The 27,928-nt window shown below is 52.5% G+C and overlaps 1 protein-coding gene and 1 long non-coding RNA gene across 5 annotated transcripts; one reads left to right on the top strand and one right to left on the bottom strand.

The window, feature by feature from the left end:
- Positions 1 to 9: 9 nt before the first annotated feature.
- SMG9 (SMG9 nonsense mediated mRNA decay factor) lies at positions 10 to 20,833 on the bottom strand. Of its 4 annotated transcripts, none has more exons than XM_058709162.1 (14): positions 20,591 to 20,833; positions 17,606 to 17,761; positions 15,270 to 15,344; positions 14,916 to 15,180; positions 14,714 to 14,811; positions 12,470 to 12,582; positions 9,032 to 9,143; positions 7,006 to 7,101; positions 6,484 to 6,569; positions 3,223 to 3,329; positions 2,365 to 2,472; positions 2,068 to 2,196; positions 1,606 to 1,750; positions 10 to 531 (listed from the first exon to the last, which is right to left on the bottom strand). In XM_058709162.1, the coding sequence occupies exons 2-14, from the start codon at positions 17,753 to 17,755 to the stop codon at positions 453 to 455; spliced, it is 1,563 nt and encodes a 520-aa protein (XP_058565145.1). In that variant the 5' UTR covers positions 17,756 to 17,761; positions 20,591 to 20,833; the 3' UTR covers positions 10 to 452. The 4 variants fall into 4 exon arrangements, with proteins under 4 accessions (XP_058565145.1, XP_058565147.1, XP_058565146.1 ...); XM_058709164.1 differs by lacking the exon at positions 20,591 to 20,833 and adding an exon at positions 20,472 to 20,489; XM_058709163.1 differs by lacking the exon at positions 20,591 to 20,833 and adding an exon at positions 18,778 to 19,267.
- On the top strand, positions 20,682 to 27,904 carry LOC131500254 (uncharacterized). Its single transcript, XR_009256202.1, has 2 exons — positions 20,682 to 20,820; positions 22,762 to 27,904. It is a non-coding gene; the product is annotated as an uncharacterized LOC131500254 (long non-coding RNA).
- Positions 27,905 to 27,928: the final 24 nt, after the last annotated feature.

Raw genomic sequence — 27,928 nt, 5'->3', positions numbered from 1 at the left:
GCACCAGAACAGGCTTGCTTGACTCTTTATTCAAACCACCAGACCTGCCCCAACGAAGAGCTCCCCAGACCCTGCCGCACCTTATAGGAAAGGGCTCAGAGTCAGGGAGGAGGGACCCTGTTGCTCCTGTCCCTGCCGAGGGAGGTCAAGATGGAACCTGGGATTCTCCGTGACCAGACTACTCCCACTGCCTGTCCCTGCAGGGGACTGAGATGGGCCGCCCTGGCCCAGGTTGGGGGTGGGATCTCAGAGTTGCCCCTGAACAACACTCCGTTGAGGATGGGAGGCCTGGCCCTGGATGCCTCACGTCTCTGGGCGAGGATGTCGTGGTCCCTCGTCCATCAGACCTGCCGCCACTTTCCACCCCACCAGGGGGGTAGGATGCGTGTGCTCCCTCACCATCCGTGAGGACCCAGAGGGGGGTTCTCTGCATGACGTTCCTCCCCTCGGCCTCAGGCCAGCAGGCGGCTGTACTCCGCCAGGGCAGAGGACTTCTTTACGCCGTCCCAGATCCGGGCAGCGTAGTGGAACCTGGGGGAGGAGGTGAGTGGTCAGCAGCCCTGGCTGTGGCCCGCCAGCCTTGTGCTGACCCGGGCCAGGTGCAAAAACAGGTCCTGCGTACGACCTGCATGACCTGACCCCGGAGGCTCCTGGACCGGGATGTGGGGCAGATGACAGTGCCGATGGGAGTGGCCCGGGTTCTGACGCCTCCCCTGGGGTGAGCAAAGCAGAAAGCACCTGGTCTGGAATGAAGGCCTCAAGCCCCAACTTGAGGGTCAGGATTCTACCTCTATCTCCCTCCAGAGTCTTGTGGCGATCAGAAACGTCTGACAGCTGCATGACCCTCTACCCGGCTGGGCCCTGCTACAGACCGTGGGAGAGTAGAGCCCCGAGCCCCCTCGCCCGCACGGCTCACTGGCTTTGCTGCTGTGTGCGCTCCCTGCCCCTTCCGGCCACGGCCAGCCACAGACCCCGGGGGAGCCGTGCTAGAGGCTGCACCCGGCCAAGCTCTTTCTCTCCAACTTCTGTGTCTCCGGGAAATTCGATGTTGCAGACCTGCTGCGGGCTCCAGACACAGAGGGTCATGTGGGGCTGGGGCTGGGGCTGGGGCTGGGGGAGGTCGGGGCTCTGTGAAAGCAGAGTGGGGAGAGCCAGGTGGCACAGGAGGAGGGAAGGTGGGGGGGCGCAGGGAGACAGTACCATCCAGTGAGAGCTGGAGAATGCAGCTCCCGTGGGGACATTTCAGCGTCCCCTCCTGTGAGGCCACGCTTTCCGCACTCAGGGCCTCAGAATAAACGCTTGAGCTTGACTGGGCTCACTGGTCCTACTCCTCGCCATCAAATGGCACCTAGCTACCGGTATGTGACATCACTATGCGACAATTCCTTTCTCTGAGCCTCAATTTCCCCACTAGTAAAACTGGTGACAAGACCTACACCCTACTGGCTACTCAGGAGGACTTAAGAGACAGCACGCTGTCCAGCGTGGAAGCAGTCATCAGCGTCCCAGAAAAGGGAACCGAGATGTGGAGAGATCACTGAGAATTTCCTCTAGTCTGCACCAGGGTGGGGGCCCCCGCACTGACCACCTGCCCGGAGCTCTTACCAGTTCTTCTCCGTGAGGATGGTATGTGACAGCTGTGGCCGGGCCATGGACATCACTTGGCTCCGGAGCTTGCTCACCAGGGACTGGAAACTGGGGTGGCCACGGTACCCAGGGAGCAGGGAGAAGAGCGGGCTGGAACCGGGTCCTGGAGAGTTGAGGTGGGGAGGATAAGGGGGTGGGGGGGGGGGACAGCCTGTCAGAGGGCCTTTCCTTTTTCCCAGGCACCCAGTATCCTGGGCTGGAATTCCAGGAGTACCTCCATGTCCAGACCCGGCCCAGCTCTTCCCGTACTCCAACATCTTGGAAACACACTCCTAAGAAAGGGTCCAAGCACCTCAAGGACAAGCCACGAGTCTCCCCTCAGACCAGTTGTGGGTCCCTATCACCCCAGGCCAGGGCAACCTGTATCTCCCACCAGACCAGGGAAGAACTGGTATCCCTGTGGACCAGACTCAACCATACCTGCCCGAGGTGGGTTTTCACTCTCTGCTTCGCTGTCCATGAAGGGCACCAGGAACAAATTGACCTCAGAGTCCAGGAAGTCAGGTGGGAGCCCAGGGAAGACGTTGCACTGTAACATGGACAGAGTACCTGCAGGAGAGAACCTATCAGCCTACAGATACTATGCTGAGGGGCAGGGGAGGTACACATATGATGGTCAAGCTAGAATCAGGAGGCCAGTCTGGGCGTCTGGGCCACGGGCCAGAGCAGGAGTCAAGAGCCACTGGTCAGCCTGGGGGGTGATCCAGGGACCCTTACCCTTGTAACGCAAGTGGGAGTGAGCCATGAGCTGGTCAATCATCAGGTGCATCTGGCGCAGCTTTCGAGGACAGAAGTCCTCTCGGCGAGCTTTGTTCTGCAGGAAGACTGGAGGGGTGGGAGGAGAGATGTAGTCGCGTGAGGCAGCTGGGGCTTGGCTGTGTGGCCTTCCCCACTCGTGCCAAAGATCTGCCGTTACCCCTAGGCTCGGAGCTCTTGTAAATGTTTATGTTACATGTTACTTTGCTTTAGCACCAGACCCTGTGCTGGGTGATGCAGGGGACCCAGACGTGAGATCTGGTTTCTGTCCCCAAGGAACCCCCAGTCTGATGGAAAAGACCGAAGAGGAAAATAGCCACACAATCAGGAGTAAGACAGAAAGGCACCAGGGACTTGGTGAGGCAGAGGAAGTAGGGAAGACCCTGCCTGGGGTGTCATAAACGAACGAGATGTTTGCAGAAGGGCAGTGTGACAGCAGAGCAGAGCGAGCAGATGGTGTGAGGCCACAGGGCAAGCAGGGCACCTGGGACCACTCGGGTTACTTCAGCACTCCCCTCGCCCCCAGTCTGTGCTGGAGGTGCGGGGGACAGAGAAATGGGCTGATGTGGATCCTGTATACAAAAGGCTCCCCTTCTGATCAAGGAGCTGGACCCAGACTCAGGGTCGTGCCCTTGGTGGCCAGGTGGGAACCTTGGAGGGAGAAGCAGCTAATCTGCTGACTTGTTTCCTCCCAGCTCCCCACTTCCCCAGCGCTCCTGGTTTTCGCCCCTCCCCCGTCCCCCTGCTTCCCCCCCTCCCCCTGATTTCTCCCTCCCCCATCCCCCCGCCCCCCCACCCAGCCCCAGTCAAGTCCCTCACCCAGGTGGGGGTAGTACTCAGTGCCTTCGTCAGAGCCTGAGGAAGTGCTGGACTCGTGGCTGGGGGATGGGGTAGAGGGCTTCACCATCTCTGCTGTCTGGAGGAACCTGGGGTTCAGGGCGAGAGGTTGGTGCTCTGGCATGGGCACCCCCTGTCCCACAGCCTGGGGAGGGGGCCCCCTTTGCGGATCTGATAAAAGCTACAGCTACACCGATTTTAGGGGATTTTAGGGAATTCAGAGACAACTCTCTCAGACACCAATCCATGGACCCATGTCAACTGTATGCGTTTTTAAATGAGTCTATGCTATTAAAAAAATACTTCATTTTTTAAAGCATTGGTAAGATCACCACAAAACCAAGTGGAAAGTACAGGGATTCCCATGAATGTCCCGCCCCACTCCCACACATAGCCTCCCCCACTGTCAACATTCCGATGAGCCTGTGACACATCATCATCACCCAAAGGCTATGCTACACACTAGGCTTCCCTGCCGGTGTTGTCTACTCTGCGCGTTTTGACAAAAAGGACATGTGCCCGCCACACAGCATCACAGCGAGCGGCGTCACTGCCCTAACAACCCTCCATGCTCTACCTATCCGCCCCTCATCTTTTTACTTGTCCCCACAGCTTTGCCTTTTCCAGAACGTCATGGAGTTGGGATCATACACTAGCCCTTTCAAACTGGCGTCTCTCACTTAGTAATACGCACTCAAGAGTGTGTACCTTCATCCTTTTCATGGCGTGATAACGCATTTCCAGTAACATTCCCTTGTGTGCATGTACCATAGTTTATCAATTTACCTACTGAAATATACCTTGATCACTTCCTCGTTTTGGCAATTACGAATAAAACTGCGTTATAAACATCCATGTGCAAGTTTCTGCATGGACCTAAGTTTCAGTTTATGCCATTTTAAAATAAAATTTCCAGGGGCGCCTGGGTGGCTCAGTTGGTTAAGTGTCCGACTTCAGCTCAGGTCATGATCTTGTGGTTCACGAGTTCGAGCCCCGCATCGGGCTCTGTGCTGACAGCTTGGAGCCCGGAGCCTGCTTCCGATTCTGTGTCTCCCTCTCTCTCTGACCCTCCCCCCATTCATGCTCTGTCTCTCTCTGTCTCAAAAATAAATAAACGTTAAAAAAAAAATTAAAAAAAAAATAAAATAAAATAAAAAAATAAAATAAAATTTCCAGACATGTAAATAAAATAAACCTGCTATCTGAAGGAAGGGCTCATGGGAATCCAATAAAAAGCACGGACATTCTCCTCACACGAACACACATACAAACGTGTTGTCCACAGTTTCGTGGGGTTTCCCTGCCGAGAAGCCCACCTCAGGCTCCGGATTAAAAGCAAGGTTCTGCCACGTGCCGGGCCGAGTTCATACCCCAATCAGAATGCAAACTCCACAGGGCAGTCTGGTAAATTCACACCTGTGTCCCCAGTGCCCCGAATGGGGAATGGCATCCATCAATCGTCAATATACTCCTCTCACGTGAATGAATTCAAATAGACTATGGTGATGGTAGCAGCGCGGGTGTTTCAGAAATAAGACACTTAGGGGCGCCTGAGCGGCTCAGCTGATTAAATGTCCGGCTTGGGCTCAGGTCATCAGAGCTGGTGAGTTGGTGAGTTCGAGCCCCACATCGGGCTCTCTGTTAGCGCACAGCCCACTTCAGATCCTCTGTCTCTCTGCCCCTCCCTCACTCTCACTCTCAAAAATACATTAAAAAAAAAAAAAAAAAAAAAAAGACATTTAGATCTGGTCACAAGGGCTGGTTTTCCCAGAAAGTCATTTTTACTGTTGGCCAGACCAGACCCACAGTTCACCCCAAGCCCCAGGGTTACTAACATAAACATTACATTCCCATTTACCACCGAATGCTGTTAAGTTCTTTAAACTCATTTAATCCGCATAAAACAATCTGCCTATGAGGAGCTAAGGAAAAATAGGCCACTCACCTGCTAAGAGCTGGGGTTCAAATCCTGGGCTGCCTTACTTTGGAGACATCTGCTTCCCTTGGCTCAGCTCTCCCCTCCCCATGAGCTCCTGTTCCTTCCTTCTGGCTGGGCTCTGTGCCCAAGGCGGCTGGCCTCCACACAGCTATCCCCTGGGGCCTGAGGCCAAGAGGAACCCTTACGCCTTAGGTTCTGAGCCAGTTCTTCCAGGGGGCATTTCTAAAAGCTCCAGCTGCTTCAGGCAGGACTCCGGCCAGATCCTGACTCCTTCCCCAGATCCTGACTCCTTCCCCCTTCCTGCCTGCCCGGGTACGGTACATGTGCCTGGAGATGGACAAGAGGGACAAGCCCGCTCCTGATTACGCTATTCATTCTACAAACGTGTATTAACCATCTTGTGCCAGACACTGTGTGAGGCACCAGGGACTCAGACTGGGAGACAGACCCTAAAAAGATCTGCAATGTCCTGCTACGGAGTGAGAAATGCAATGAAGGAAAACACAGTAGCGTAAGAGTGGGGTGGTGGTGGGGTGGTTCTATGTTATAAGATCTATGTTATAAGATGTTATAAGATCTATGTTATAAGATCGGGGAAGGCCTGAGGTGGGACGATGTGAGGGAGGGAGTCTGAGGTCTGTAGGAAGAGTGTTCTGGCTGAGGGATGCGGCGCGGAGGTCCTAAGCTGCACGAGGAGTAGCCATGGGGCCACTAGGGCTTTAATGGGAGGAGCGAGGGAAAGTGGTGGGAGAGAAGGTCAATGAGGAGACTAGGACCGTCCCGTGGAGGACCTTGTAGGCCATGAGAAGGACTTTGGATTTTGTTCTGAGTGATGTATAAAGCCAGTGGGGAGTTGTAAGCATGTGTATGTCTGCTAGGTGGTGGTGACCCACTCCAACTCACGTTTTATTTTATTTTAAGTTTATTTTTGAGAGAGAGAACATGCATGCATGTGTGAGCATGCACGACTGGGGGAGTGGCAGAGAAGCAGAGAGACAGAGAGAAAGAGAGAGAGCGAGCGAGCACAAGAGTGAGAAAATCCCAAGCAGGATCCACACTGTCAGCACAGAGCCCGACTCGAGGCTCCATCTCGCCAACCGCAAGATCGTGACCTGACCCCATATCAAGAGTCGGACACTTAACTGACTGAGCCACCCATGCGTCCGCAACTCAGACTTTAAAGGGGTCCCTATGGATACTGTGTGGAACGTATGAGACCCAGGCAAGTGGCCGAGTCTCTGATCCCCATCTTTTGCCTTCGCTCCCTGCCCCCACCCCCCCAACCCTCCCCGCCACCTGCTCACCTGTATAAACTGAGGTCTGTGAACCAGTCCTGGACAACGATCACCACGTGGCAGACCGTGAAGAGGAAAGCCGCGATCTGGAGTGACTGAGAGAGGGCAGGAAGGGGTGACCGAGCTGGAGGTCCCCCCTACCCAGACTGGGGTCCCTGCTCCCAGGACTTAGCTGAAGGGGCAGCAGGGTGAGAGCCTCAGAGCCGTTAAGCACCTACTGTGTGCCCAGACTCCGCTGGCACTTCCTTCACAGGCGATCCCTAAATTGGGCAAGATGGGAATGATCACTCCCATCTCACACAGGCAGATAACGAGGCCTGAAGGGGGAGGGGGCAGGAAATGACTCTTCTGAGGAGCACAGCCAGGAGGTGAGTCTGACAGGACTCTCAATGCTATTCTTTCCTACAGCTCTTGGGGCACCCAGGGCTCTTTATGAAGCAGAAACGAGGTCAACCCATATCCAACTCCCCATCGCGAATCTCGAGGGGGAAGGGTGAGACCTCGCCCCTAGGTCCGGCTTGGTCCCCTCACCTGCATCTCAACGTAGGTGTGGGGCAGGTTATACTCTGGAGGCAGCTTGCGGTCATTGTTGATAAGGTGGTCCAAGATGGAGGGGCTCAGGATGGGCTGCGGCAAGGAAGAGAGGGTGTCGGGAACGGAGGCTGGAGGCCGGGACCCTAAGTGTCACAGCCACCCAAGTTCCGCAAGTTGAAGGCCAATACCTTGCCTCTCTCGGGGCAAAATAAGGTCAGAAACACAGGCGGTTTCTGATGAGTAAGAGCTAGTCAGCAAGAGGGGGTGAAAGAAGAATGTTTCAAAGCAGATATACTTCCCCCAGCTCCTTTATGAATTATCACCCCTCTCAAGTGCCTCGTGCTCAAAGAGAACTCTCCTAGTGCTAATAAATGTAATATTGGCTTGCATGAGTCATGTCCCTTCAAGACACTTTCCTTTTCTTAGTTGTTTCAAATGCTTTCAAAACTTTGCTAAGATAATTACTTTGGTCAAAAAACGATGTTTAGTGTGAAAATTGGTGAGGATTTAAAAACTGCATCAGTGGGTGTAAAAGAATCCATGGTGAGTGCAGCACCTTTTCTTAAAGGAACATTCCATTTAAAAGCCACAAGAGTGCAATCAGTTTGGTGGTCTTACTGACTTCTTGCTGCAGCGAGTGGAATTCTTTAAGGAAGACAGTTTCCCAATTGCTGGCTTTCTAAAACTCCCAATAGAGCTGCATGCTCTATTCTGTCCTGTTTTAACTTCTGTTCTGCTCCACATGGGCCTTGGACCCAGCTCATGGCAGTCCAGCTTGTCTCCAGGTCCCCTAGTGGCCCCTGCACAGGGCCTGACTCACAGATCACATCTGTGGGCTTTCACCGTCCGTGCCATCCACAACTATGGTGACTAGAACTCTGCTCCATCAACAGTCAGGGAGAACCACGTAGGGGCCAGGCCCTGACCAACAGAGCTCCTCCCTAAAGCGCTCCAGGCAGGTGGGGAGTGGGAGCAGTACGCTGTGGGAAGAGGCTGTGATACGTCAGTGCCACAATGGAAGGCGCACGTGGCACCAGTGGGGGCTCAGAGGAGGGGAAGGCTTCTGGGAGGAGGCGATGCCCCGGCAGAGTCTTCTCGGAGGAGAAGGCATTAGCCCGGCAAAATGGCAAGGGGAGAGAGAGTGTTCTCATGCTCATGATACTGACAGCAAAGTATGAAGTACCAACTTCATGGCAGGCGCTGCCATTAGGGCTCTACTTGTATTAACTCACCGAAGCCTCACAACAACCCTACGAGGCAGGCAATGATGTTTTTCCCACTTAAGAAAACCGAGGAACAGGCAGTTTCAGATAAAGGGTAGTTTCGGATAAAGGGAACAGGATGTGGACGGCCCAGGGTGGGAGGGGGCTCAAGGCGAGGCCTTGTGGTGCGTCTGTGGAGCTAGAGACTACGCCAGAGAGGGGAGGCTGGAGTCTGAAGGAGGTGAGCCCCACGAGCCCTGAACACCACGCTGAAGAATGGGGACTCTGCCTGGGGGCAAGAGAGAGGATGAGGAAAGCCGCCAGAAACACACAGGTCGGTTCTAATGACAGTGATGGGCCTGAACGCTAACTACATGCCAGGTCCTGTGCCAACCACTCTACCTGGACCGTTCCACTGAAGGCTTGCAATGAACCTGTGAGGCTGAGTACGATTATCGTCCCCACTTATAGACGAAGAAACTGAGGTTTGAGGAGGGGTAAACACTGGCTTCACATCACCCAAATGGTAAGAATTAAAGGCAGAACCTGGACATACACAGACCGGCCTCGAGGGCCCACACATTTAGCCACTATGCTAGAAGATTCTCTAGGCTACTGTGTATACGATGGATGGGAGGGGAGGGAGGCAAAATCTGAAAACGTGCTAAAGGCCAAGAAAAGACACAACTTGTCCATAAGCACCTAGCGTGCCCATGGCTGGGCTGGGACCACATGGAATCCAAGCGGGGTTCTGGCTTAACAACATTCAGGGATGGATGTGAAGGTGGCATGCAGGAGGGCGGGCACGTGGAGGTCAGCACCTGTGTGTCCAGGAAAACAATCCGCTCTTGGGTAATAAAGAAGTCAATGCCACTGGTCTGGTTGCCCCCTCGTTCCTTCATCTCGGCACTCTGGGCCCGGAAAACATACGCCCTGTGGAGAGAAGCGGGTGGGATGCATTAGAGGCGCGCTTCTCAGCCTCTGATGCCTCCAGAGTGCAACCATGTAAAATGAGCGTGGTTCCCTACGCTCTCAAAGCCCCCTACAAAGCCCTCCACCTGTGGCCCCTGTTGTCTGGAGAACCACATTTTATTCCACATGACTTCACCTTTACCCATAAGGAGATCTATTAACCCATCTAATGAGGTCAGTAGAGTGAGGTGTTTAAGAGTCAGGACTTTGTTGGACCGCTGGGATTCAAATCCCAGTTCTGCCTCTTCCTGGCTCTGTGGCTTTGGGCAAGTCCTTAGTTTCTTTCTCCTTGGCCTCCTCATCTGTAAATGGGGATAACAGCAGTCTCAAAACTCTTAGGGCTGCTATGAGGCTAACTGCCATAAAGCCCTTAGGAAAAGGCCTGCTAGGCAGCGATACGTAATCGTTAGCTGTGAATTACCCAGTGCACTTGCCATGGGCCGGGCCCCGGAGATATAGCACTGAAAGCTCTCCACCCTCACAGTGAGAGGCTGGGTGGTTGTAGAACTCCGTTCCCAGTTCTTCCCCTGGGAGGAGAGTCTCCCTCGGTTCTATCTGCATCGGACCGGAAGATGACGCCAAAGCAGGCACAGCTGAGCCTTGCCCTAGACCATGGAGCTCAACTGGGTCACATTCTGCGACCTGGACAAAGTGATTTTCTCTTTCAATCTGTAAAATCAGGGTAATGGTATTTGTCTCTCAAAAGGTAATCCCCACCTCCCTGAGAGGCGTGTTACGCTGTCTGACACCCACTTAACAACACCATACTGAAGGCCTCTGATGTACCAGATACCGGGATGCGACAGGGAACAAGGACCGTCTCTGCTTCCAAGCAGCTCCTGCTCTAGCTTACAGATCAACACAGATCAGTAACTGTGAGCGGTAGGAAGAAGGGGTGTGTGGCACTCAGGATGGGGATAGCTCAGTTGGGAGAGCTGGGAAGGGCTGCCGTACAAGAGACAGATGACCACACTGAGAGTGAGAGAGAGAAGAGTTTATTGAGCGACTTTAATTAAGTTAAAGGGTGGAGGATGGAAGCAAAGACTGTCCCAGGTGGACGGCAGGTGGCGTGTGTGGGGAATCAAAGACCAGTGTGGGGAGAGGGGAAAGCGGAGAACAGGGGGACTGGGAGCAACAAGAGGGAGCACAGGCCTCTGTGGGGCCTGGTAAGGAGCTGGGGCTTTGGCCCACGAGCCTGGAGTAGCCCTGAAGACATTTAAGTAGGGAAGTGACAGGACTGGAGGTGGGTTTTGAAAGGCTCCCCCTTGTGCTATGTGGTGAGCCGTAGCCTCCCTTATCCTCTCTGACCTTGACCGCCTAGGCCTTCCCTTCTTGCTCACTCCGCGCCAGCTCCAGGGCCTTCATGCCATTCTGCACACACACCAGGCAAGCTCTGTTGCCTCAGACATAGGCTCCTGTCATTCCATCTGATTAGAAAGTTCTCCCTCCTCCCAGTCTGCTTGAGCTCAGTGTCCCTCTTTGCGAGGCCTTCCCTGACCACTCTGTTTAGGACTGTAATCCAGCACCAACCACAGCTTCCCTATAATCCCTTCCCGTTTGGGTATCACCTTCTCACATGTCAAATAACGTAGTTTGTTTGCCTTCACCCTGATTAGAATGAAGGCTCACCAGGACAAAGGTTCTTGCCAGTTCTGTTGACTGTTGTATCCCCAGTGCCCGGAACAGTGCCTGGCACGCTGTAAGCACTCAATAGATGTTAGCCGAATTGAACTAAAGCAGGGAGATCAGTGAGGAGATTCTTGACATTCAGTAGGGGAGATGTCGGAGGCTTGGGCCAGGAGATAGGAATGAAGGAAGGGAGAAGCAGATGAATTCTTAACGTAAAGGGGGCCTGACAGCAAGAGTTGGCACCAAAGTCCGCCACACCACGGGCTGACGTGGCTCAAAAAAATAAGCAGAGGGCACCTCGGTGGTTCAGGCAGTTAAGTGTCTGACTTCAGTTTAGGTCGTGATCTCATGGTTTGGGAGTTCGAGCCCCATGTTTGGCTCTGCGCCAGCAGTGTGGAGCCTGCTTTGGATTCTCTATCTCCCTCTCTCTCTGCCCCTCCCCCACTCACATTATCTCTCAAAATAAACTAAACAATAAAAAAACACAAAAGATACGGCCAGGCCAGTAGAATTCTCTCTAGCTCAGGAATCTGAACTCAAAGCCGGGGAAGGGGAGGAGAAATTTGCTAGTTGGGGGTGGAAGCTGAGACGGAAAGAATGCTGAGAGAGCTGGAGCTGTTCCCAGGTGGAGCCAAGGTGAGCTTAAGTTACAAGTTGACAAGAGAGGAGACGGACCTGGGAGGAAGGGCAGCCCCACAGCTCTGGTTCTAGTGGATGTACAGTCTCACGATAGTGGTTCTTAATCTGCTCTGAGTCTCCATCGGACCCTCTAAGATCTGGGGGAAACTACAGACCCATTTCCTAGAAGAAAAGCCCAACTGCAGATAGATGTAAAATCCCTCATATACTGTTAGGAGGAGGTTCGTGGACCCCCTGATATCTATCCACGCAATGCAAGATAGTATCACCTGCTTTATGGAAAACAAAAACAAAAACCAAACCCCTACATTTTCCAGACAATCCCTTTCTCATTCTCCAGTTTGAGTCGTCCTTAATCAGACCGGTTATGTCTCTCCTCCCCAGTCCCCGCCTTTCTCCTTTTGCTTCCCTGCCCTCAGTTCTGGTCCCTAGTTCCTAAGCTCTCTCTTCCCCCAAATCCTCTCCTGTGACTTCATACTTTTATTTTCACAATCATCCCCATCCTTACTCAAGAATGCAGGACCAAGGCTGGTCTAGAACCCATGCCCTACATTCGAGTCTCTTTCCCGGTTCTATTCACCAGGTCTTAGCAACCAGTATCCTATGAGCATTTGCTCTGTGTCAGGTTCTTGTTAACTTTGCCTTCCTGATCTTATCCTCCAAAAACCCACTTTACACATGACAAGGTGAGATACTGGGAAGTGAAGCGACATTCCCAAGGTCAACTAGCTGGTGAGTGGCAGGGCTGAGACTGAAGTCAACCTAAATCCAAAGCCGGGCTCTGTACCATTCCCTGGGGCGAGGCAGGAAGGGAGGGAGAAACAGGACTGGTTATCTTGGAGCCACACAAAGATTTAGTCCAGGCCCTAATCACCCTAATCTGACAAAGACATTGAGGCCAAGGGAGGTGAAACATTTTCCCAAAGTCCTTTGGTAATACCACTTGCAATACCCAGGCCCACCCTTCCCTGTCCTCCAGGTAGGTGTCCACCTCCCTCCTGGTCTTCCACACCCCTTACCTCTGGTCCTCCTCAGGAGTGTTCGCTGACAACAATGACATGACCATGGACTTGCCTGTCCCCTGAAGGCCCAGGACACCAACCACCAACACATCGGTCTGATCCAACAGGTACTGTGGGAAGATGAAGGAATGTGAGCCTCGTAAATCTGTCAGCTGCTGGAGTGGGAGTGAGACTGGGGTGGGGTGGGGGGGCAGAGACTGGCCCGCCTGCCTTGTCGGATGTGGAAGCAAAACTTTGACGCCTCCGATCCCCTCAGCTGGGCAAAGGGCCCCTGTACGTATGCGGTGGCACAGAGAAGAACATTTGTGAGGGCTCCCAAGAGAAGAAGAGCCTGGCATGGTCAAGAAACTAATGGAAAGTCAGTGCCGCAGGAACACAGCGGGCAAAAAGGGAAACATGACTTTGGGGAAGAGTAGAAGAAAGGCACAGGAATGAAGAACAGGTGGAAGGACAGGATGTGGTATCCGAGGGCTACTGCAGCAGACTCCTGGAGGACTTTCGGCTTCTGGCAGGTCAGGAAAACACGCAGAAGCATGAAAAAGGGACAAGAGTGAGGAAGGGGAGGTCAGTCTGTCCTGGATCCTGTCTGGGATTTAAGAGTCCTAAGACCTTCACCTCTGGGCCACGAGCTCTGATGCCTTTCACCACTAGGGGGTGCGAGAGACACGCTTTAAAAAAAAAAGAGAGCCGTCCTCAACAGGCTCCTTAAAAATCAACTGGAGTTTTTTGTTTTTGTTTTTGTTTTTATTTTATTTTATTTTATTTATTTATTTTTTTTTTTAATTTTTTTTTTCAACGTTTATTTTATTTTTTGGGACAGAGAGAGACAGAGCATGAACGGGGGAGGGACAGAGACAGAGGGAGACACAGAATCGGAAACAGGCTCCAGGCTCTGAGCCATCAGCCCAGAGCCTGACGCGGGGCTCGAACTCACAGACCATGAGATCGTGACCTGGCTGAAGTCGGACGCTTAACCGACTGCGCCACCCAGGCGCCCCTTTGTTTTTTTTTTTAAAAGGAAGCCAATCTTGGCTCTAACCCTAGACACATTAAAGCAGAAAGAACACCTAGCGCTAGCCCTGTTCAATAAGCTGGACACTGACCACATGGGGCCATTTAAATTTAAGTTCATTAAAATTAGGAGCGCCTGGGTGGCTCAGTTGGTTAAGTGTCCAACTCTGCCTCAGGTTATGACCTTCTGGTCCGTTGAGCTCGAGCCCCATGTCGGGCTCTGCGCTGACAGCTCAGAACCTGGAGCCTGCTTTACATTCTGTGTCTCCCTCTCTCTGCCCTTCCCCATTCTCGTGCTTTGTCTCTCTCAAAAATAAACATTAAAGCAAATTTTTTTAAGTTCATTAAAATGAAACAAAACTAAACCTTCAGTTCCTCGGTTATATTAGCCACATATGGGGATATGTGGATAAGTGCTCAATAGCCACTTAGAAGGATAGTGGCTACCATACTAGACAGTGTAAATACAGAACACTGTCACCACTGCAGGGCGTTCTAATCTGACAGTGAAGGGTAGGCCTGGACACTGGCTTTTGTTTTGTTTTAAGGCCCTCCAGTTGATATCAATAGGACAGCGGACATAGAAAGGAAGGAGGCCGGGTAAAATACAGACCCGGCATGCTGTCTTAGTAAGTCCAAGCTGTTGGAGAAGGAGAAGGGACACATCTGGGAGAATCTGGGCAGCAACGTGATGTGACGGGTCTAGGGGGAAAAAGCAGCAGGAGAGGAGAAATGAAGCCCGAGAGTCTGGAGGTAGGCATGCCGGTCCAGGGATGTGAGGTCTGAACTACAGCAGGGGCCACTGAGATGGAAAAGGGAGCCTCTGGGAGTGACATTCAAACCAGTTAACACTGGTACTGCATGGGTTGTTTCGATCAATCAGGAGGGGAACTGGAGCAGGGTCTAGGAGGCTGACCTGCGGGGGCAGGAGATGGTGAAGGAGGTCCCAGGGCATCTGGGTGGTAGTGGGAGTCCCTCTTTGCCAACCGGTATCATGGTTATTCAGTATTTTAACAACCAGCACAGCCCATGTACTGCAAGCCACTGCAACTCAGCCCTGGTTAGGTGAGAACTTTCAGATTCCTTCTCTCTCATTGTTGCAATTGCCTGAAAGCTGTCTAGTCCAGTATCACCTGCCAAGAGGGTGGCAGTGGGGAGGTGGGGTGGAGGCAGTGAGACGCGGGACCTGGGGAAGCTCAAGCAGGGAGACCCATGCTCCCCACTCAGTACCTCAATGGCGCTGTCACACCAATTCATCTGGTCATCTACCAACTTGATGCTGTGCTTCATGCGTTCTGGGGGCAGTAGTTTGGCCTGGCCCACGACAGCTGGAGACAGGAGAAAGCAGGAGATGGGATGTGGTGAGGGTCTGTGTGAGGGCGGTCCAGCTCCTAACCGTCCTCGACAGGCTCCTGCCCAGGCCCCAACTCACGGTCCATGGCTGCGGGTGCGGCAGTGCCCATGCCTCGGTTCTGGATCTGGTACACAGGCTGCGTGGGTCTCTGTCCCTCCTTCTCTCCCTTGGGCGGTGCGGGGGCTGCAGGGGGTGCTGGGGCAGCGCCCTCGGGGGTGGAGGTGGTTGTCGCAGCCGCGGGCCCTTTCCCCTCTTCCCGTGGTTTCATGAGGACGATAGGCTTCTCGAGAGGGGCTGGGGCAGGTGGGGCAGCAGGGGCTGTTGGGGGTGGTGGCTGCTTAGACTATGGGAGTGAGAAGGTTCCGGTCAGCAGGAGAGATCTTTGCCCTAACTGCTCCCAGCCTCCCTTTCAGAAGATTCTTCCCTGCTCACCCGCTCTGCTGGAGGTTTCGAGAGGATGATGGGGGTTTTCTGCATGACCGCCGTGCTGGTCTCTTCGCTGCCATCCTGTGGTGAGGGAGGGCAGTTACTCGGGCATGGCTCCCTCGCCTCTCAGAGACACTCCCCAGGGCCTTTGGGTGCCAGGTACAATTCTAAATGCCTTCACATATTAATTCCACCAGCAACCCCGTGAGATAGACACTATCATCCCCATTTTACAAATGGAGATACTGAGGTTAACTGGCTTGCCCAAGGTCACGTGGCCAACAAAGAATGGAGCCAGGCTTTGAACCCTGGCAGCCTGGCTCCACAACTGCATTCGGCTGCCTCTGCCAGAAGACAAGCCCAGGCGGAAGGAGCTAGGGCTCTGGAGCTAGCCCTGGGTTCAAACTCGGCCCTGCCTTTTGCTGGCTGTGTGAACTTGGCTAAGGCCTCACTTCGGCCTGTTTCCTCATCTGGCCAGCAGGGATAGGAAATTCTTCACAGGACTACTACAGGCTGAGCGTAGCTGGAACTTGAAAACTGTCCATGTGGCGTTTGACGCATGGCAGGCGCTCACTATCTGACAGCCGCTATCCGGAGAGCCCTGCTACCCTGATCGTTCTTCATCACTCCTCAGCTCCACTTACGCTTGCCAGTAGCCAGGGGGCTGATCCCACACCTTGCCTTCATGTTTATTTTGACTCACCCCCAATCTGCTCAAGAAAGGGAGATCGGCTTTTGAGCCTTGTTCTTTTGAGCCTTGTTCCCTGAGGAACCTCAGGAGAGCCATGACCCTTCAGTGGGTCTATTTCTTCACCATACACTGGGGATACTTACTTCAATTCTGCTCACTTCACTGGCCTATGGTGAAGAACAAAGGGCATGAAAGTATTTGGGAAGAAGAGCTGTGACAGAACCACAGGAGAGGCTGCGGGCTTTCAGAAGGCCAGGGAGGGAGACGGGGAGAAGGTCCGGGGAGGAGAGGAGGAAACCTGGGACGAGGACAGGAGATGTATTCAGGAGGCACAACGTACAGGGTGACTGACGTGGGGAAGGGGGTGTCCAGGATGAGGCCCAGTGGGCTGTCATGGATAGTAGGAAAAATGGGAGGAGGATGCCGAGGTCGGCGGGGGACATGGAGGACGTGAGGAGTCCACTGGCCACTTAGGAGGCTGCCAGGGATCAGTGGCAAAGTCAGAGGCAAAGACAAGAGGCTTCGGAGAGGCTGATCCAGGACTAAAGCTGAAAGTGCACGATGATGGCGACATTGTCCAGAGTATGTGTGGCAGGAAGAAAGAGACCCTGTGTTCTCACTTATGCTGTAACCCAAGGAAAGAAATAAGAGCCGAGCTCACTGTGAAATCAATTATTACTCATGTCTACCATTTTATGGCTCAGAAAACAGTTCCAACTGTTACTTTCTTCTTCCCCCCAGGGCTCTCTCAGAGGTGGGCAGGGCCCTAGAGAAAGGACACGAGCAGGGGGCAGGTTCTGACAGCGAGTCACCTCAGCACAGGAGAGAAGACAAGGCAGCACCGGGGCCCACGTCGAGGCTCCTGGTTCCCAGTCCAGGACACTACGGCCGGCAGACCAGTGCTGTGCTTGGGCTCAGCTGGATTTGGGTTCGGGTTCTGGCCCCAAAGCTCACTGATTTTGGGACTCTGGGTTAAGTCCTTTCTCCCCTGAGACTCACTCTCTTCATTAGCGAAAATCAGATCTGTCCTAGGCTCTACTTCATGGGGTAGCTAGAAGAGTGCAGGAAGACCCGAAAGACGTTAAGGCACCTTGCACGTGCACGCTGCTCAACACCTAGGAACAGCTGCGGTTATTATGGGACTCTTCGAAACATGAGCTTATGGCGCCTCTCAGCTCAAACCCTCCAGTGCCAATTTCATTCAACAAAATCCAAAGTCCTTTCTCAGGCCTATCAGGTCCTACGTGATCTGGCCTGAGTTACCTCTCCGACATCATCTTCTATTACCTTCCTTCTTCTCTGGCCACTGCAGCCACACTGGCTTCCTGGCTACTCCTTGAATACACCAGATATAGGGCTCAGGGCCTTCCCATTTGCCGATCTGTCTAGAATGCTCTTCACTCAGATTTTGTCACGGTGTATTCCCTCGCCTCCTTCAGGTCTCTGCTCCAAACCCACCTTTCAGGGAGGCCCTCTCTGTCCGCTTCATCTAGGACAGACCCCTTTGCCACTCTCCACTCTTACTTCATAAGGCTTTTGTTCACAGATTGATCCCCAGCATCTAGATTAGTGCCTGGCACATGGCAGGTGCTTAAAAACATTTGTGGAACGAGTGGATATGTGGATGCTGCCCTTGGGCCCACTCACTCACCCGTCTCTCTCTCTCCCATGGGGCAATGTAGTCCCTCTCCCGACCACCAGGCCCGGAGAGGTTCTGGGGGCCACCGGGGCCAGGCTCTTTCCAGCGTCGCCGCCTCTCTATCCCATAGAGCCCAGGCTGACTATGGCCAGACTCAGACATGGTTGCCTACAGAGAGAGAGACACACACACACACACACAGAGAGAGAGAGAGAGAGAGAGAGAGAGAGAGAGGAGAGAGAGGTGGATTTCAGAGTGAGGACAGACTCTTTTCAATCTATTTGGTTCACTCTGGACTGTAAGAAGGCACTTCCTTTCAAGAGAGCTCTGTCGCTGTGGCAGGGACTGCTAGCTTGCTCTCAAGATCTGTTCTCTTCTTCCAAAAAAATAAAATAAAACCCTCAGTTCTGAGCTGGGCACATGGCTGTCCAGAACACACCTCTCAGCACCTTTTGCAGTTAGGTGGCCATGTGACTAAGTTCTTTCTGGCCAATGGTATGACACCAGAAGTGTGTTCTAGCAGCTTTCAGAAACTTTCCTTCACAGATGCTGGCACATGCCTTTTGCCCTTTCCTCCTCCTGGCTGGGAGGAATATGGTGTGCAGGCTGGAGCTCAAGCAGCCACCCTGGACTGGAAGGAAGGAACGAAGGAAGGCTGGTGTGGCAGAAAAAAAAATCGGCGGTCTCCTGTTCACCTGGCGTTATTTCCTTCTAGATGCAGTGGGAAACAGCTACACTTCTCTTACTTGTAGCCAAAACTACTCCCAACTATTAGTCACTTGGCCTCAACCTGTATCTCATAGGGGGAGGGGGTCACATAAAAATGGGACCTATTCTTTCCCAAACTGTGGCAAAGCATTTCCTTACAAACCAGTAACATGATCCTCAGTGCGACAACTACTGCTTTGATTACCTAATACTGGCATGTGTGGGGGTGGGGCTCCTGCACTCAAGGCCCTATCTTATCTGGTGTCCCTCTACATCTCAGTCTGTCTACCTTAGGTTTCTGATGGCCCGCCATCCCTCACACTCCCAAGTCTCACCGGTGGTTAATCTAAGACGTTATAAAACGAACCGCCACCTATATGGTCTACTCCCTACCATTTAACTCGCTTTATAGGTCCCTCTAGGGACTTTCCCCAGCTGTTTACACTTCATTCCAGAGAAGTCTCTGAATACTTAACAGTCTGTTTGCAGGAGAGGCCATTTCCTTTACAGCTCAGAGGTCAAGTTGGCAAACTGTAGGCTACGGACCAAATCAGGGCTGCCTTCTGTGTTTGTAAATGAAGTTTTATAGGAATACAGCCACCTCCATCAACTTAGAAGTTGTCTATGGCTGCCTTCTTGATCCAGTGACAGAGTCGAGTGGTTGAGACAGAGACAGTACGACCTGCAGGATCTCAAACAATTCCTCTCTGTCCCTTTACAGAAAAAGTCTGCTGATCCTTGCTTAGCTCTTAAGTGCCTATGAAATCATTTTTATTTTTAAAAAATTTTTAGGTAAGCTCTGTGCCCAATACGGGGCTCGAACTCACAACCCCAAGATCGAGAGCTGCACTCTCCACCAACGGAGACAGCCAGGTGCCCCCACCTGTGAAATGGTTCTATGAATCCCCCACCTCCTACCCAAGTGCACAGTCACAGATCCCTGTGAGAGATTCGCTCTCCAGAACAGCAGTATCTGTTAACGGGATGTAGGAGTAGGGGCTTGTCCAGCGCCTCTCTCTTTGCTACAAGTGACCTCTTCTCCCCCCACCCCCCCACCCCGTCACAAACCCAGCTGAAGACTGCCTTCTGAGACAGGAGGGCAGGGCCTGTTTCCACATGCTCATGGAAAATGATCCACTCAGCACTTAAGTGACTGTTTACAGTCTCTGGCAGAGATTCCCCTCAGAAACTGGGAATCCTCCCTTCCTTGCAGTTAAGGGTCACTTTGCACATTATTCTCGAGACAGCTCCACCCCCCCAGTGCTTCAGTGTCTCTTTTCATTCCTCCACAGGGACTCTGCCCCAGCACTCCAGTCCATTTGTAAATGAGAAGCCCCAAGAGAAGCCCCTTCTCATGCAGCAAGTGTCCGTTTGCATGTTTTTTTCTGGAAACTTCCACAGTATTTGGGTCTATTGAACAGCTCTATGGGGGAGCTCCCCAGAATGAGTCCACCTACATACAGTTTGGGGACCCCCCATGTTTCCAGGCTCCTCTGGGAGTCTCCCAAAATGTATAAAGCCAGTCTATTTGTGTTTATTTACAGGGCTCTTACAGTGACCTCCCAGATGTTACGAATCTGACTAGGCATTCTTTGGGGGAATTTCCTCAGTGCTTAAGCATCTCATCATATGCCCCCTTTGGGGACTCTTCCAGAACCTACGTGTCTATTTGCAAACTCTGAGGGGAGACTCCTCTAATTCCCAACTCTGTATTTACACACCACCACCCCCAAGAACTTCAGAGTCTATTTACACTATTTTTTTAAGGACTCTCTAACACTTGTAAATATACAAGTTTGTATATGGGGCATCCCCTAAAACCAATGAGTCTCTCTCTATTACTCGGGTAACATCCCCAATAATTAGATACCTGCTTACAAGCCTCCTATGGGGAACCCTACGATTTAGGTTTCTATTTACATAGGATTCAGAGGACCTCCCGGGTATACAGGGTCTGTCTGTAGACCCTCTGCGAGCGTGTTCCCAAGACTTGTTTCTCTTTACACGCTATCGTTAGGACGTTTGCAATACTTGACGGCCAGTTTAAAGGCCCTATTAGGCCCTCCCAGAACTGAAGTTCCTACCTACACCTTACTTATCTCCTCCCCACCCCGCGCCCGCCAACCCGGTATTTTAAGGGTCGCCCTTGAATGCCTAGTCTGTTACGCACACCTGCCGGACGTCCGAGCAACCGTTTAACGGTAGAGAAGGGGGCGGGGCCCCGAAACGCGCCCAGCGCCCCGCCCCCTGCCGGTGCACGAGCCTCGCGCGGGCTTGCGGGCCCCTTACCTAAGGCGGCTGCTGATTGGCTCTTGGGGCGCAGCGCTACGCGCGCTTTCCGTGACGGGGCTGGTGGGGGGAGGTTCCACTACAAGCCACGGGCCTGTAAATGGCGTCTAGGGGACGAGGAGCGTTGGGGAGAGAGAGAGAGAAAGCAGGCACCGGTCACTCCGGAACCGGTCTAGGCACCCCGGAAGCGGCACCCAAAGAACGCCGGCCCGAAAGAGGAAGAGGAGAAGGTAGCACGGGGCGGAGCGGAGATCAGGACCCGTGGGGGTCCTGGCCTTGCGCATGCGCCGAGGGCTGGGCGCGCCAGAACGGAGCGTCAGAGCCGGGCTGAGCATGCGTTGATGGAGGTGGTTGGCCTTAGCACGCATGCGGATGACGGAGGGGAGGAGGGCGGACGCTACGGTTCCGCCTTAGTGTGCGCGCGCTGCTTTGAGGCCCATGTGGGAGTGTAGCGAGGAGGGAGAAAGGGCGGCTCCGGAGATGGCAGGTTCGAGTCCCGCCTCTTCAGTGGCGTTGGCGGGATTCGGTGGGGTGGGGTGGGGTGGGGTGGGGTGGGGCGGCGCGGCAGGGAGGAATTTCAGGGTCCTGGGCCGAGTAAGTGCTGAGAACACGGGAATGAATTAGACCTAGCGTGTGCGCTGTAAGACATAATGCTCTGTGGAGGGAGACAACTAGAGCAAATCACTGAAGGAAAGGGCCCAGGTCCGGTTTGACCTTGAAGGGCGGGAAAGGGTACTCCAGGTGGAGGGAAAGGTCCAGACTGTTTTGGACTCAGAATTCCCTCTGGGTGGGAGGTGAGGCCGCAGAGACGGGCTGGTCAGATCCTGAAGGCCTGGGAGACGGAGACTAGTGCGATAGGATTGTTCAGTCTCTCGCCCGCCGCGGTGGGGGAGGAATCCAGGGAGAGGGGTCGAAAATTCAAGAAGCCAGTGGCGTAGCCTTGTGCTCACCAGAGTGGGGGGTGGGGGGGAGAAATGCCCGGCCCGAGGAGAGCGCATGCGCGCAGCGGTTTAGCTAGAGCCCGCGGTTACCAGGAGGGAAATAACTCCGGGGAGGAGGGAGAAGGGGCGTGTATACAAACATACATTCATATGTATATCGGTGAATGGGGGAATTTAACCATTTTCATTTGCAATATTACTAAAAAAATTTTTGTAATTTATAACTGAACAGGGGATACATGTACTCTCTGACAAAATTCAGGTAGCCACTAGGGTACACAAAGCCTACTCTGGTTCTCATATTCCATTCCTGAAGCACCGGCTCCCAGTTTCCTTCTGGAATGACTGTTTAAGCAAAGCACTGAAGATAAGAGCTTGAGCCTGGGTTCACACAAATGGCAGCTGACCTTGGCCACGTTCCTCAACCCTCTCTACCCCCGTTTCTAAAATGGAGATTGGCGGCACCTTATAATGTTCCTGGCAGAGTTAAATGGATGAAAGTACCCAGAGTAGTGCTTGGTGCCTAGTAGCACTATGTGTTGTCATTATTTTGTGCTGCGCTCACCCCCCCCCCCCCCCAAGCCTCATCCCTGCTGCCATTTCCTCAGTACCCGTGCCAGGTGGAACTGTTTCAACAGACTGCCACAGGCGCAATGAAAACACCAGTCCACAGACTAAGTTGAGAGTCCTGTTGATGGATTCTCCGAAGGCTGTGAGTGTTAAGCAGAGACACGCATGATAGACGATGCCTCTTTGTGTCTGTCCGTGTTCCTGTTTAGCGGCTTCATCTCTGGTCATGCCCATTTTTCTCAACTAAAATTTTCAATCCCAGGTCACCCTCCATGCCAGTTTCACAACTCTTAGCAACCATCAGGTGGAAATGACTTTATTTCTTTTTTTTTTTAACTTTTTAAAATGTTTTTATTTATTTTTGAGACAGAGAGAGACAGAGCATGAGCGGGGGAGGGGCAGAGAGGGAGGGAGACACAGAATCGGAAACAGGCTCTAGCCTCTGAGCTGTCAGCACAGAGCCTGACGCGGGGCTTGAACTCACAGACTGTGAGATCATGACCTGAGCTAAAGTCAGACGCTTAACTGACTGAACCACCCAGGTGCCCCGGAAATGACTTTAAAAGGGGAAAGAAGGGGCCTGGCACTGACACTGGGCCCACTGTGTACCAGGCTGTTTTATATATGTCACCATAACTTTTCCCCTTCTCCATTTAACAGATGCAGAAAATAGCAGTCTGAAAGAGAATGTCCTTACTGAAGTCCCCTAGCCAGGAAGCAGCAGGGCCTGGATTGAAACGCAAGCCTGTCTCACCCTAGAGCAAGCCCACATTTTTTTCCCCTGGCGGCGGGCAGCCTGCCTGGTGGTGAGTCAGTGGTGCAGACAAGCACCCAGAAACCTGCCTTTTCTCCTTAGTGGCACGATTGTGTGGATGTGCCATGCCCTAACCATTTCCGTATTGATAAACATTTAGGCTGTTACTGAACTTTGGCTCTTACAAGCATTTGCTGTGGTTACTAACCTTGTACATCTGATTGCATGTGTGTGATAGGATTATCAGTAATATCTTGTTTGAAGTGGAATTGCAGGGTCAAAGGGTCCACGCTTGGGAATGTTGAGAGCCATGGCCACTTGATGCATTTTATTCATTTCTCCGTTGACTTCGGTGTTCATTTTATTCATTTATATGTTGACCGAATTCTGGAACTCTAGTCAGCTGCCAGGCATGGCTGTAGGCTGGAGATCCTACAGGGAAATAGGCCAGAGCACCTGCCCTCTAGGAGCAGATATTCCAGTGAAGCAGATGATGTCAGGTAAAAGATGAGTGGAAGGATAAGTCAGGATAAGGAAGTTTCGAGTGACGGAGGTCAGAGGTGGTCAGGGAAGGCTCTCTGAGGAGATGACATTTGAGCAGAGTCCTGAACAAAGTTAAGGAACTGAACCGTATGAAGATGCTGAAAAGCCGTGGAAAGACCTGAGGAAGAAGCGGAGTGGAGCGGGTGTTCGAAGATTGTCAAGGTGACCAGAGTGGCTGGAGCAGAGCGAGGGGAAGAGAGAAAGCATTCTTTAGGGATGAAGCTATCGAGAGGGGCCAGGTTACATAGGGTCTTGTAGGCCACGGGAAGTTACTTGCCGGGCGTAACAGGAAGCCGTTGGAGGGCTGTGAGCAAGGCCCGGCATGTTGAGATGTGTGTTTTATAAACATCTCTATAGTGAACACCCTGAATTAATGACTGTGGTTGCTTGTGGGGATGAAGGTTCTAGACAGATACGGAACAGAGCTGTGAGGACGAGTGTTGAAGACTTCTGCTTTTTTGAGCAATGTGACTGTTGTCCGTGCACAGAAAAGTTAAAGTATTAAAGCAGCGCCAGTTGCTGTGAGGAGAATGGCCTGCAGCTGGGCAGGCATGGACACAGGTGATGAGGAAGCCCATGTCCCTGCCTGGATGGGAGATGATGGTGACTCAGAAAGAGGGTTGTGTGAGAGGAACCATGAATCAGGGATGACTTAAAAGTTATCCTAAAGGTTTTGGGCTTGACCAACTGGATGAAGGGTGATGCTTTTTCACGAAGATGTGGAGGAGTCCTCTTGGTGGGAAATCGACAGGCTTTGAACCTGCTGACCCTGAGATGCTCGCTGGACATCGAGTAAGGGGCGGCAGTTAGGACAGAAGCCAGGGTTGTAGGCTGAAAATTTTTTACTGACTTTTCATTGTGAAATTTTATTTTATTTATTTTCAATTTTTTAAAATGTTTTATTATTTGAGAGAGAGAGTGAGTGGGGGGAGTGGGCAGAGAGAGAGGGAGACACAGAAACTGGAGGAGGCTCCGAGCTGTCAGCACAGAGCCTGACTCTGTGGGGCTCAAACTCATGAACCACGAGATCTGACCTGAGCGGAAGTCAAACGCTTAACTGCCTGAGTCACCCAGGTGCCCCTCGGGCGTTTTTAAGGTGGGAGGAACTATAGCAGGTTTGTTTGCCATCGGCAGTGCTAGAGGGAAAATGGACATGGAGACTTAGGAAGCTGTCCTCAAGCAGGTAATGGGGGTGGTGCTGACAGTGTACAGGGGAGAGATGGATTGGCCTTGAATCAAAGAGGGGCCAGCTCTTCCTGGTAAAAGAAAGTCATACCATCTGACATTCCCTCTGGATTGTGAAAACCGCCCTTGTTCCTTCTGTGTTGGCAGTTATTGTGCACAGCGTAAAAGCTCAAGCAAGGTCTTTGGACTGCAGTCTGGTATTGATGTAAATGGTAGGGCTTCCTTTACGAACCATAATGAAGAACTGGACAGATGGTCGTGATGTTTGTTCTAAGTGGCTGGGGCCAGAGGGAGAGGACGGTGGTGGGCAGTTACAGCAAGGGATGCTGGGGAAGGATGGGGAGCCCCCTGGCAGGAGCAGCTGTGACACTGCGATTTATAATAATCTATGTGGTCTTTGCCCCTTTTCTGGCTCATAGCACCTAAAACCCTTGGAATTTTGTGCGGTGAGAGCAGAGGTGTCTTTTGTTATGTTAACGAGGTGGTTTTTGGAAAACACTTGGGTAACCTAAAGCTGGGGGCTTGTTGCCAGGGCCCCAACCTTGTAGAGGTTGAAATAGCCCGTCTGACCCTTGGCCTTCTGGAAAGGGAGAAGGGGTGGTTGGAGCTTGAATCAATTGCCAGTGGCCAATGATTTAATCAGTACTGACTTTGTAATGAAGCCTCCATCAAAACCCAAAAGGACCAAAAAAAAAAAAACCCCAAAAAACCCCAAACCAAAACCCAAAAGGACAGGGTTGAGAGAACTTCCAGGTTTTAGGGCATGTGGAGATTTGGGGAGAGTGGGGCCCCTGGAGAAGGCCTGGTAGCTCCCACCCTTCCCCATACCTTGCCTGTGTGTCTCATCCATCTTCCTGTTCCTGAGTTTTATTCTGGTTTATAATAATTACTGATTTACAATAACCAGGAATCCAGTAAGTAAAATGTTTTTCTTGGAGTTCTGTGAGCTGCTATAGCAGATGACTTGAACTCAAGGGGGTGTTTGTTGGAACCTGTGCTCTGTAGCTGATTGGTCCAGAAGCACAGATGATAACCTGGACTTGCCACTGGCTTCTGAAGGTTGTGCGGGGGTGGGGGGTGCGGTCTTGTAGTACTGAGCTCTTAATCTCTGGAATCTGATGCTGTCTCCAGGAAGACAGTGTCAGAATTGAGTTGAAGTATAGGACATCCAGCTGGTGTCTGAATTGCTGGGGGGGGGGGGGGGGGGACCCACAGACTGGAATTGGGTGCGGGGTCATTAGCAGCCGGGGTGGGGTGGGAGGAGGCTGAAGGGGGTTGTGGAGCCTGAAGAGCCCCCAAGATGAGGCCTGTGGGTGTATTAACACAGTGGAACACTATTCTGCAATGAAAAAGAGTGAGCGGCATGGATGGATCTCATAGCCACCATGCAGACTCTAAGAAATCAGTCCACACTAGCATGAAGAGCAGGGCTGCTTTCAAAGTTGGGCAAAAGAGGTCAGGACGGTGGTTACTGGGGATGGAGTTGGGTATTGGCTGGGAGGAATATGAGAACCTTTAGAGGGCTGGAAACGTCTAGCTTGATCTGAGTGGTGGCTGCTCCAGTGAATAAATTGGTAAAAATTCAATGAGACTGCATTTAAAATGTGTGTTTTAAAAACATAAAATAAAATATGTGTGATTTACGTAAAATGGATCTCCATAAAAGAAGAAATGAGCCGAGCCAAAAAGCTAGACTTTGACAGAAGGGCAGGTGGGAGCCACAGAAGTTTGAGCCAGGGCTAGGTCCAGGGACGTGTGAATGTTGGGAGAGTCCTCAGGGTCCCGGGATGCAGGTGCATGGAAGGAGAGAGGCCAGAATCTGCCTCAGCCTCAGCTCCTGACTGGCTTTCTAACTGCCACCCCTCTCTGGGCCCTCTTTTCCCCAACCAGCCCTCTCATGGGAGTGGAGGTAAAACAGGAGAGAAGCCCAGACAGAGCATGTGAGACTGAGCTCCCTGGGGACAGACATCTGATTCGTGCCTGTGGCCCTACTAGCCCCTGATAGAAGTGCTGATTTTGTGAGGGGGAGTGCAGAAGCTGCCGGAAGGGGGGTCTCAGGACCCATGCCCCACATTGGGAAATGGGTGAAAGTAGCGGGGCAAATCCAAGATACTTGAGAACGGGATCGCTCACGTGTCCTCTTAGTTTCTTAGTGAAAAGCCACTTCTAACCAGTTCCTGCCTTGTCACAGTGAAAACCACCTTAGCTGGAGGTGAGGAATTTGGGCCCCCCAGGCGTTCAGGGTTTTCATTCAGTGATATTCACTGAGGCCCTGCATGTGCCAGCCCTTGACATTGAAGACACGGTAGAGAACAGAAATGAAAATACGGTATTAATCATCCCTGAGCTTCTCAATGGGCCCGTTGGCTAAGTGCTGGGGCTCTGGAGCCAGGCTCCCTGGGTCAGAGCCCAGCTCCAGCTTCTCTACTGTGGCTTTGGGCAGGTTTCTTAAGTCTCTGTCTGCCTCAGTTACTTTTTATGTAAAACGGGACCACACAATACCCACTTTGCCTCCTTTTTAGAGATTTTGTGCGGTCGTTTGGCAGGGGATCTGGCTGTAACACTGCAAGGAGGGCTTCCTGCAGGGGGAGGGTGTTGGAGATGTCTTCAGAGGTCCCATCCAGTTCCTGTCTCCTCTACTGCCAAGTGGGCTGGTGTCCAGAGGAAGGGCAATTCGTGGCAGTGGGTGGTGCAAGCCCCAGTTTAGCTCCCGGAGCCGAGGGATGAGGCTAACTATGGCTTTGCAGGGAAATCCGAAGATAGCTCAGCAGAGGATGACTCCCAGTCGGGCTTCCCCGCAGAGCGAAGGAAGCGAGGGTGAATCAGCCTCTCAAAGTGGAATGGAGCCGTTGAGGGAAGTGATGGGAAGTGAAACCTCCAAGAGGTCCAAGGCCACTCGGCCTCTGACTCACCTCAGGCAGGGCAGAGGGAGGGCTCAGCCACAGGGCAGGGCAAGCTGGGTGTGAATCTGGGCCCTGTGGCCAGACCTCCAGCCTCTAGACGTGGCCCTTCCTGCAAGCTCAGTTTCTGTATCTCTACAACGGGGTGGGAAGGGTTTGGTCGAGGTGATTTACAGGAGGGAAGCACACAGTAGGGCCTCCAGAACTGCTAGCCCCTCCCCCTTTCCTGTCTGAGTCTTAAGCAGATAATGAAATGAGTATGTTGGGATAGTTTGGGGTTCTTGTTAGTCTCCTGACCGGTGAGTCGTCATCTAGGTCCTGGCGAGATGAGTAGGGGAGGGAGGGCGGCAGGAAAAAGAAAAAGAGCAGCCATGCACCACATCTGAAAAATCAATAGCGAAAATAAAAATGATGAACTGTCTCTCGTGTATCTGGTTCTTACTAA

Source organism: Neofelis nebulosa, chromosome 17 (genome assembly GCF_028018385.1).
Source record: "Neofelis nebulosa isolate mNeoNeb1 chromosome 17, mNeoNeb1.pri, whole genome shotgun sequence".
Classification (NCBI taxonomy): domain Eukaryota; kingdom Metazoa; phylum Chordata; class Mammalia; order Carnivora; family Felidae; genus Neofelis; species Neofelis nebulosa.
This window is presented reverse-complemented; position numbering and strand designations above follow the sequence as displayed.

What these genes read in the sequence shown, in the direction of transcription:
- SMG9 (XM_058709162.1), bottom strand. Translation starts at nt 17,755, where the DNA reads ATGTCTGAGTCTGGCCATAGTCAGCCTGGGCTCTATGGGATAGAGAGG. An exon ending in CGAAACCTCCAGCAGAGCGG is followed by an intron (nt 15,181 to 15,269) that starts GTGAGCAGGGAA and finishes TCACTCCCATAG; the next exon opens with TCTAAGCAGCCACCACCCCC. An exon ending in ACACCTACGTTGAGATGCAG is followed by an intron (nt 6,570 to 7,005) that starts GTGAGGGGACCA and finishes GCCCTCTCTCAG; the next exon opens with TCACTCCAGATCGCGGCTTT.